The 10,065-nt window shown below is 35.0% G+C and overlaps 1 protein-coding gene across 2 annotated transcripts in view; it reads left to right on the top strand.

Moving 5' to 3' along the window:
- Positions 1 to 9,790, top strand: part of rnf8 (ring finger protein 8, E3 ubiquitin protein ligase) — a 10,198-nt gene extending 408 nt beyond the window's left edge. The window contains exons 2-8 of one of the 2 annotated variants that reach the window (XM_067383318.1): positions 728 to 856; positions 2,182 to 2,871; positions 6,369 to 6,431; positions 6,509 to 6,598; positions 6,939 to 7,046; positions 8,911 to 9,122; positions 9,375 to 9,790. In XM_067383318.1, coding sequence (XP_067239419.1) covers positions 728 to 856; positions 2,182 to 2,871; positions 6,369 to 6,431; positions 6,509 to 6,598; positions 6,939 to 7,046; positions 8,911 to 9,122; positions 9,375 to 9,444 — 1,362 coding nt within the window. In that variant the 3' untranslated portion in view covers positions 9,445 to 9,790. The remainder of the gene's footprint in view (positions 1 to 727; positions 857 to 2,181; positions 2,872 to 6,368; positions 6,432 to 6,508; positions 6,599 to 6,938; positions 7,047 to 8,910; positions 9,123 to 9,374) is intronic. The other variant, XM_067383317.1, reaches the window with a different exon arrangement.
- The last annotated feature ends 275 nt before the right edge of the window (positions 9,791 to 10,065 follow it).

Here is a 10,065-nt window from a genome sequence, read left to right as displayed (position 1 = left end):
ATGTAAGGCAATTTAACCTGTTAACTGTCACCCCCACATTTTTTTAGACATGATAATGCACTATCCAAACTTAAATGGTTGTAATTCAAGAATACTTTGGAATATAGACATAAGGTCTTGTTTTAGAGAAGATATTTGGCAGATTATTGTAGAAGTGAAATTTTACAAAACAAGTTTTACTATAATAGTGCAAGGGAATCAAAGCCAAAAATCTGAACAAGTTGTGTTCTAAATTTCAGGTTGATTTATCAAAAAATGAGCTTTCAGTAAACAGTAATATTTTGTTTGGGCGCAGTACCACACTTTTTCACTAGATGACACCCAAGCTCCATTACTGACCATATAAGGGCGTCTACATTTTCTTATATGGTTTGAGTGATCTGAACCATATATTTTCATACTATTTATGAAGACATCCTATATAGAAGTACTATGGGAAGTTTGGCAGAATTTAATATGAATTCAGCCTCTAATAAACATAAAAACAACATTTATGTGGGTTATAGATCGCCGCCACAATCATAGATGTATTTTTTTTCTATTAAAAATATTTTCAGACCTTTTTTTTTTCTCAAACATTGAATGGATGTTATCTTTTGAACTCTTTGCATGAAAACAAGTGGGCCAGTGACTGTTAACAGGTTGAGAAACAAGGTTGTTTGTCATAGGTTAATGGCTTCAGTATGATTTCATGATGCTTATTGCTCTTCTGTGTCTCTTTCATCAGGTTTCTGTTGGTCGAGGTCTGAATGTGACCCATCAGATTCTGTCAGTCAGCTGTCCACTGATGATATCCAGAAATCACTGTGTCTTCAAGCTAAATGATGATGGACGGTGGACGGTGACGGACAATAAGGTGTAGTGTCTGTTCCAGCGTTTGATAATCCAGTTTATGGGCTCTGAAACAAAACCTATAAATATATGATACTATATATATCAGCCATAGTGCCATCCGAAATTCTTCTTTTCTTCTAAAATTAGCATTTTTTTTTATCAAGCTCGTATATTTAGATTAAGTAATTTCACTTTAATGGCAATTAATAGGTCCTTTTCATTGCCATTAAAGTAAAATAACCTAAACATACAAGCTTGATAAAAATGCTAATTTTAGAAGAAAAGATGAAAATATTAGATGGCACTTAAAGGCTTCTCCATCTAAAGTCTTCATATGATGCATATAAAATGACAAAAGTACATGGTAAAATGACTAAAACTTAAATTAAAATGAACTGAAAATATAAAAATAAAAGGTAATTCAGAATATTAATACATACTAATAGTATATAAATAAAACTATAATGACACTAGTGCCATCTAAATGTAAAACAGAAAAAAATAAATAGAAATATTAAAATAAAACATATAAAAATAACAAGTATATGCCAAAATTAATAAAACTTAGACTAAAAATAAAATAAAAACTAAAAATATGAAATGCATAAAATAAATAAAACTGACTAAAATTAAAACTAAAGCTGGAAACTTGGTTACAAACAAGTTAGTTGGCTAATAAAATTATTTAATAATTTATGTAGTAATAAAATTGACAAAAGCACATAAAAAATTACTAAAATTTTAAAATTAAAATGAAAGCTGAAAAAAATTAAGTACATAAATTATACTGAAATAACACTGGTGTTATCTAAATGAAAAACAAATAACATTTTTAAAAATAATTAAGTTAAACAGAAATATTAAAAAGTAATAAAAATGCCAAAAACACATTTAAAAAGTTAACTAAAATTTTGAAAAAATTAACAAATATAGTAATACATAAATTATTCTAAAATAACATTGGTGTTATCTAAATGGAAAAAAATAAAATTTAAAAATAAAGGCTAAGTAGAAATATTAAAGTAACAAAAATTACAAAAGCACATTAAAAAAATGAAAACTGAAAAAACATATTAATACTTTAATAGTACATAAATTATGCTAAAATAACATTGGTGTTATATAAATGAAAAATAAATAAAATTTAAAAAATAATTAAGGCTAAATAGAAATATTAAAAAGTAATTAAAATGACAAAAGCACATTTAAAAAAAATACTAAAATTTTAAATATAAAATAGTACATAAATTATACAAAAATAACAGAAAAAAATAACTAAATGTGCTTGTATGTTGTTGTTTTTTTTTATTTACATATGTCTAACTTCTTTTGTTTGTTTATACCCAGAGTCTGAATGGCGTGTGGGTGAACGGGAGACGGATACCGCCAGGAAATCCCTTTTTGCTCCAGCAGGGTGACTCTGTGAGACTCGGGGTCCCTCTCGACGGCAACCCAGTGGAGTTCGACTACATCCTGGTCCAGAAGAATTTCACCGACGTGAAATCGTTCTTGTCTGGGAATCATGACAAAGAATCTGGTGCTGCTCCTTTAGGACAAAAACTGAAAAACTCTAAGCGGAAGTTTGATGGAGACGAGTCGGAGCCGTGTCCCGCACAGCAGTCCAAATCCAAGCTGTACCGCAGCTCCTGCCCGGATAAATCGCGGGCACAGCCCTGCCCGTCCGGGGAGCGCCGGGAAACTGAGAAATTTTTCTGTAAACCTCTGGAGGAGGACAGATGCGGTGATACAGCGGGAAGCAGCTCGAGCGCGTGCAGTGAAAGCAGTCAGCAGCTGGCATCCGTTCACCGTTACAGCAAGAACCTGATGGTCCTGAAGGACCGCGTGGGCGACACGCAGAAGCGCGCAGCCGAGCTGGAGCGGCAGCGGCATCAGACTCCGGAGAGAGAGCGGGAGATGCAGGAACTGCAGACGCAGCTGGAGCTGTTGCGGGGTCAGCTGAGGTCGCAGAAGGAGCAGGCGCTCAAGCGCATTGAGAGTTTGGAGAAATCCTTCTGCGAGGAGGAGCGGCGCCTAGAGGTGAGCGGCCAACAGGAAGTGATGTTTTTTCTAGTGGTGTTATGCTGCATTCCAGACAAGGTTGGACATGGGAATATCCCTGATTAAATCTCCCACTTCAGATCTCAGTGATTTCCAGGCAGTCAGACGTCACGTTCACATGTTGACCACATGATGTCGCCATGACACAACTAGAGCATATCGTATTTTTTTTTTTTTTGTTTGTTAGATGCACTTTTTAGCTTTTTATTGAGATAGCTGACAGGAAGCGAATTGTGAGAGAGAGGGGGAAGGGACTGGCAACGGTTCACAAGCCGGGACTCGAACTCGGGACGCCTAAACTGCAACCGCGCTGTGTCGGTATGCTGCCCACTAGGCTATCGGCACAGTCACATATTGTGTTTTTGTGTCAGTTATGGCAAAAACAGAATAAAAACAACATTATATTTCTTTGAAAACAGCTGACAAATAGCAAAAACAAAAGTATTATTACACAAACAATTTATAAAAATATTACCGGCCAACTGACACAGTTTCATATACTCGCCAACATGGATTTTTACCCACATTTGACGCATGGCAAGCGTTAAAGGGTTAGTTCACACAAAAATGGAAATTCTGTCATTAATTACTCACCCTCATGTCGTTCCACACCCTTAAGACCTTCGTTAATCTTCAAAACACAAATTAAGATATTTTTGATGAAATAACCAGCAATGACATTTCCTCTCTCAAGATCCATTAATGTACTAAAAACATATTTAAATCAGTTCATGTGAGTACAGTGGTTCAATATTAATATTATAAAGCGACGAGAATATTTTTTGTGCACCAAAAAAACTTATTTTTTTGGCCAAATTCAAAACACTGCTTCGGAGCGTTATGAATCTTTTGTGTCGAATCAGCGGTTTGGAGCTGGTTTGACACGCGATCCGAATTATGATTCAACATAAAACATTCATAACGCTCCAAAGCTTAATGAAGCAGTGTTTTGAATTTTTCAAAGTTTTAACATTATTTATTTTTTTTGGCGCACCAAAAATATTCTTGTCACTTTATAATATTAATATTGAACCACTGTACTCACATGAACTGATTTAAATATGTTTTTAGTACATTAATGGATCTTGAGAGAGGAAATGTCATTGCTGGCTATGCAGGCCTCACTGAGCCATGGGATTTTAACTAAAATATCTTAATTTGTGTTCTGAAGATGAACGAAGGTCTTACGGGTGTGGAACAACATGAGGGTGAAGAACATCTAAGTGTACTCAACTGCTATTTTGAGACTCCATGAAATATGACTTAAAAAACATACAATCTCTGTAGTAAAAAATGTAGTACACTGGATTTATTTTAAAGTAGAGGTGGCGCAATAAGGGTTGCCAGGTATTAACAACAACCCCCTCCCCCGTCCTGTGGGGTAAAATCATAGACTGTAAAAAAATATGGACGTAGTGTCCGTGATGTCACCCATAGAGTTCTGAACATCAGTTTTGACGCGCAAATGAGGCCGCGGCTATCTTAGCTTCGCATCACCGCACGTCACTCCTGGATAACTGAAAATGGGCAAAGAGGCGGTACGTAGTTGGAGCCCATGTGACTTGTTGCTGAAACCACGCCCGCCTAGCATATCTATCTTAGATAGCTTACTATCTAAAATATTAATAAAGATAACAATATCATTAGAAAGTACTAAAGGTTTACTGTCAATCTACGGTGTTTTTTAAGATAACGTTATAACACCAGTAGGCTAATTAATTTGTGTGGGGTGTGCAAATAACACAAAAAAATCAACTGGGACTTCATACCTTTAATGAAATAAAGATCGCGAGATGAATCCAATCCGTGGCACTTGTATAACTCTCAAATGTTCTCTCAAACTAATGAGCACGTGTCCAAAGTATAATTTTTCAAAATAGTGCAGCAGTTTTAGTTATATCAAAGCAGTGCTGTCGGAGTTGTATATCCTCCTGGTATTGTCATTGTAATAAATCTCAGGAACAAAACTTTTAGCCAATGCCACGACGATCCAACAACGTGTGTATATCTTCAGCATGCGAGCACATGTACACAGACGCACATCTGTCTCAAGTATGCAGCAAGCCATATATTGTATAAAATAATCCAGAAAAAAAAGCACAAATACGGCTGAGATGCCAAATTCAGTGGCTGAAATTAGCTGACATTACGGCTCAGACAGCAGCGCCAATCCACCTGTCACTCAAGTGACCACGCCCTTAATTATGCAGAACTTTAAGGCTTAATATAATTTAAACGGATGAGTTATAAAAAAATTCACCCCCCTCAGAGTTGTCATGAAGGGCAAAATTCGCAGTATAGACCAAAACCACAATATGAACCAGACTGTAAACATGTTTTTTTCTGCTCTAAACTTGGCTGTTTTAACATGATGGTCAATGAGATTCTGCTCCCTTTTCAGCCTGTCCCTAGCGGCCAGTCGATGAATTGCAGTTTAAGTTACTTCCGTATTGGCTTCACGAGAAACTGGGGGAGGTTGCCGCTTGGGTAAAATCTGTTTTTTTTTTTTTTGTTTTTTTTGGGCGGGATTCCCCTAACTAAAACTAGCATTTCAGGGGATAAATATCACATTATTGAAGTCACTTCAACCCGCGGCAACACTGTTAAAGTAGCCCAATTCCACGGGAAAACTGCAGACTTGGCAACACTGGGCGCAACTATATAATGATCAGTCTATAATCCCACCCACTTTGAACTGCAGTGAAGGAACAAACTGAAAGTAAAGCGTGTCTCATAACTTGCCCTGGAAGTAGTTGGTCATCCAGGTACTTTTCGCTTTGTGTTTCACCTACTAAATAGTAGGAAAGCATGTGATTTCAGATGCAGCCAAAGTGTACTGATGATTTATGTTATTTGAAATAAAGCCGTTTAAAATGTGCATATTAAATTAAAAACTTGACTTAGTTAAAAATGTTGCTAACTGAAATATAAGTTTGTACTGAAAATTCTAAAATCAAAATAAATTAAATCTAAATAGAAATGAAAAATAACAAAAATGACAAACACACAAAATTAATCATTATAATTAATAAATACTTTAATAGTGTATAAATAAATAACCTGGTGTGTGAATTCCAGAGCTGTATCTAGAGCATCATTACAGTGAGTTTTGGATAAGCATATTTTCTCATTTTGTATTCAGAACATATTTTGTTTATGTTTCTCTTTCCCATTTGGCATCCATGATCATCCTTTTTCATTTCATCACATATTTAGATGAATTAATAAAGCATAAGCTGTAGCTGGAATGTCTTTCTTATGAAAGTTGAATGATCTGCTGGAAGTTTTGCTTGATTGACTAAGACTCAAAAACTTCTGCTTCATCTAAATATATTTTTTTGTTGATCTAAAAGGTTTGAATTTCATGATGTTCTCTGAACCAGTTCTCTCCAGCTTCCTGTTTCCTCTCAGATGATCCATCAATAAAAATAACATTGATTTACAGCTAATTTCTTGCATCATATTGTTTTCCCAAGACTGAAAAAGCACAACAGAATGAGGTGGGCTTGAAAAAACAACTCGAGGACGCATTAAAAGAGGTAAGAGGAAAAAACTGCACATCATCAATATTTGTTTAAATGCATGTATTTTATAATGTCTTCTTTTACTTCAACAGCACCGGAAAGTCATTGAGGAGCTCAAACACGCTCGGGAAGGATTCAAGGAAGCTCTTCAAGCCAAAGATAAGGAGCTGGAAGTTACAAAGGTAATTATGGGAAGTTGAGCATGAAAACGAGCACAGTATGATTTTATTCGGCATGAACAATAAAATAAATGCAGATAAACAAGCAGTAAATGAAAAAATAAAGCGGTTATTTTTCTGCCAAAAGGTCAATTTCTGATGAATTTCCCATCCGTTTTTTCCCAGTTAATGAAAGTGAATAGAAACTCTTTCAAGCTGCAGAAAGATGATGTCATGCAAACGAACCTTTTCATAGTCTAAAATGAGTGACCAGTGACCAGATTTTGTGGAAGTGTAGTGATTTTTTTTTACATAATGCCTAAAAAGTAAATAAAAAACCATAATTTGTAACCTTCTCCCACAGGAAGAGAAAGAGAAGGCCAAAGCTCAGAAAGAAGAAGTGGTCACACAGATGACTGAAGTGCTGGAGAGTGAACTGCAGTGCAGCGTTTGTTCAGAGCTCTTCATTGAGGTAAAGAATCATGTGATCAGATGTAGGAATGACAGGGAAAGAACACTGACTTATCGAAAGATCGAAACTTTCTTTTCTATAAAAGTTCACTAGTGTCAAAAACAACAAGTGTAGGTTGACGTAGTGTTTTGTAGAAAAACTCCAGTGGAAGTGTACGAAGGCCCCTAAAGCTTAAAAATGTCTGTATTTTATTGCATTAGATACAAAATATCAAAAAGAGTGGCAGCGGCAAACAAATGTTGCTCAATGTTTTCTTCAGAGCCACCCTTTCAGTTATTTTTAAATGATTCAAGGTCAGTTTTTGTTGATGTATGAAGTCAGTTCTCCTCAAAATCAGAATGTAGTTCATAACATCAACAAATGTAATATAAATTTGAGTCGCTTTGAATAAAAGCGTCTGACAAATGCATAAATGTAAATAAATGAACTAGGGCTGTCAAATCAATTAATCATGATAAATTGGATCTAACATAAAAGTTTGTGAATAAATAATATATAAATGTAATATAAATATAATATATGTGTGTGTGTGTATACAGTACCGGTCAAAAGTTTGGTTAAAAAAAAAAAAAAATATATATATATATATATATATATATATATTTTTTTTTTTTTTTTTTTTTTGTTTGTTTTAATGTTTTTGAAAGAAGTCTCGTCTTGAGCCTGAATTTGTTTGATCAAAAATACATAAAAAACAGTAATATTGTGAAATATTATTACAATTTAAAATGTTTTTTTTTATTTTAATGTACTTTAAAATATAATTTATTTATTTGATCAAAGCTGAATTTTCAGCATCATTACTCCAGTCTTCACATGATCACATCAGAAATCAATGTTAATTAATATTTTAATATTTTTCAGGATTCATTGATGAATAAAAAGTTAACAGCATTTTTCAAAATGGAAATCTTTTCTAAACAATGTAAATCTTTACTATCATTTTTTATCAATTTAACACATCCTTGCGGAATAAAAGTATGAATTACTGAAAATTACTGACCCCAAACTTTTCAACTGTAGTGTATATTGTTACAAAAGATTACTTTTGTCACAATATTACTTAATATTAACTTTTCTAACTTTTCTTTTAATTTTTTCTTTTCTGTATTTGATCCGGAAAAAAAAAAAATATATATAAAGTTGATTTTCTGGTCATTTTTTTTTTTTCCAAGCACATTTTACCAATTCCAATCCACATCAATCTTAATAACTACTATTAATATTGTTTTTAATCATTTATAAGTGATATATAATTGTTCATGAAGGCTGGAAATGAAAAATGCCTTATATTCAGGTGTGCAGAATTATTAGGCAAGTTTTCTTTTACAGGCAAAATGAGCCAAAAAAGAGATTTAACTCAGACTGAAAAGTAAAAAACTATTAAATACTCATGAGAAGGACGCAATACTAATGTAATACTAGTAATATGTTTGAAAGAAGTCTCTTCTGCTCACCAAGGCTGCATTTATTTGATCAAAAATACAGTAAAAACAAGAAATATTATTACAATTTAAAATAACTGTTTTCTATTTGAATCTATTTTAAAATATAATTTATTCCTGTGATCAAAGCTGAATTTTCAGCTTCATTACTCCAGTCTTGCACATCTCACATAGTCAGATTTTAAATATCGGCATAATGCCTGGTTTATCTCACAACTTATTATGATGTAAATTGACCAATCACGGATTTTGTTTTTTAATGCCATTTCAGGATGCATTTGTCTAAAATTAAGCCACAAAAATAGACTAGGACCACAAATGTAGTTTTTTCAATTAATTTCCTTGTTTTGTGCTCAATGTGTGGTAAGTGAACGTTGCACTACGCAGGAAATGATCATCTTGAACTTTGACCCCCTCAGGCCGTGACGCTGAACTGCGCCCACAGCTTCTGTCAGCACTGCATCCGAGAGTGGCGCAAACGCAAGGACAAATGTCCCATGTGCTGGCAGACCATCACGTCTCAGACGCGCTCTCTGGTCCTGGACAACTGCATCGACCGCATGGTGGAGAACCTGAGCGCCGACATGAGAGAGAGACGTCTGGGGCTCATCAATGAGCGGAAAGGTGAGAGGTGCGTGACATCACTGCGTCTTCTGTCTGATCTGAGTCTTTGAGAAGTTCCTCAGGTGAATTGGTTTAAACATTTAACTGATAGAAATCACTGTACTTCCCCAGTTGAGGAGCTGCAGCGTACTTCCTGTAGTGTCTTAAATTAGCAATATAACCAACAGCTGTGTTGCTCAAAATGTTAAGACCAGGTCCTCTTGCAAGTCTAGTTACAAACGGACATACCTGAAACTCAAAATCTAATCTCTGTTCTCAGGTCAGAAAGCGAGCGTCTCTCCAGCAGTCGTGGTAATAAACGACGACAGCAGCAGCAGCAGCAGCAGTGACGCACTCTTTCAGAGCAACAGCTCCGTGTTCTTGGACTCCTCCGACTCCAATGAATCGCTGGTTCATTTTCCCAGCGATGACGACTCGTCCTGGACTGAGGACGATTATCTCTGAGAAACACTCAGACACTAGTGAAGAACAGACACCGCTTGTTTGTTTGGTTTCGTTTAGCCATGGTATTTTTATGTTTGTAGCTCACTGTATGAATTGTTTTGGGCTTTCTATGTTAAAATAAACGTTAAAATTATTTTGCACTCAGCCGTTTTGTCAATTTTCGTATTTAATGTCAGATTTGCACATGCAGAACGCTTAGGTCTCGAAGTTGGTCAGCATCTGTCAGTGCAATATGAATTGGCCTTAATAAAATCTCATTTAAATCCATGTTTTCCACGAAATTTCTCCCAAAATCAGCTCTGATAATATGAAAAACATTTTTAAACATGCTTATATTAAATACATGCGACAAAGTATGTCATTCCCATTATAATCGATGTGGCTGTCTGTGTGAGGTGTTGATTTTAAAGGGAACGTGCTTTTGGTTGTTTTTCACGGTCCAGTATCTGACACAAGAGGGCAGCAGTGTGATATAAGTGTTTGATCAGTATGGGCTTGGCTTGCAT

The sequence above is a fragment of the Chanodichthys erythropterus genome, chromosome 4 (genome assembly GCF_024489055.1).
Source record: "Chanodichthys erythropterus isolate Z2021 chromosome 4, ASM2448905v1, whole genome shotgun sequence".
NCBI classification, from domain to species: domain Eukaryota; kingdom Metazoa; phylum Chordata; class Actinopteri; order Cypriniformes; family Xenocyprididae; genus Chanodichthys; species Chanodichthys erythropterus.
Note: the sequence above shows the minus strand (reverse complement) of the source record. Positions and strands in the feature narration are given on the sequence as shown.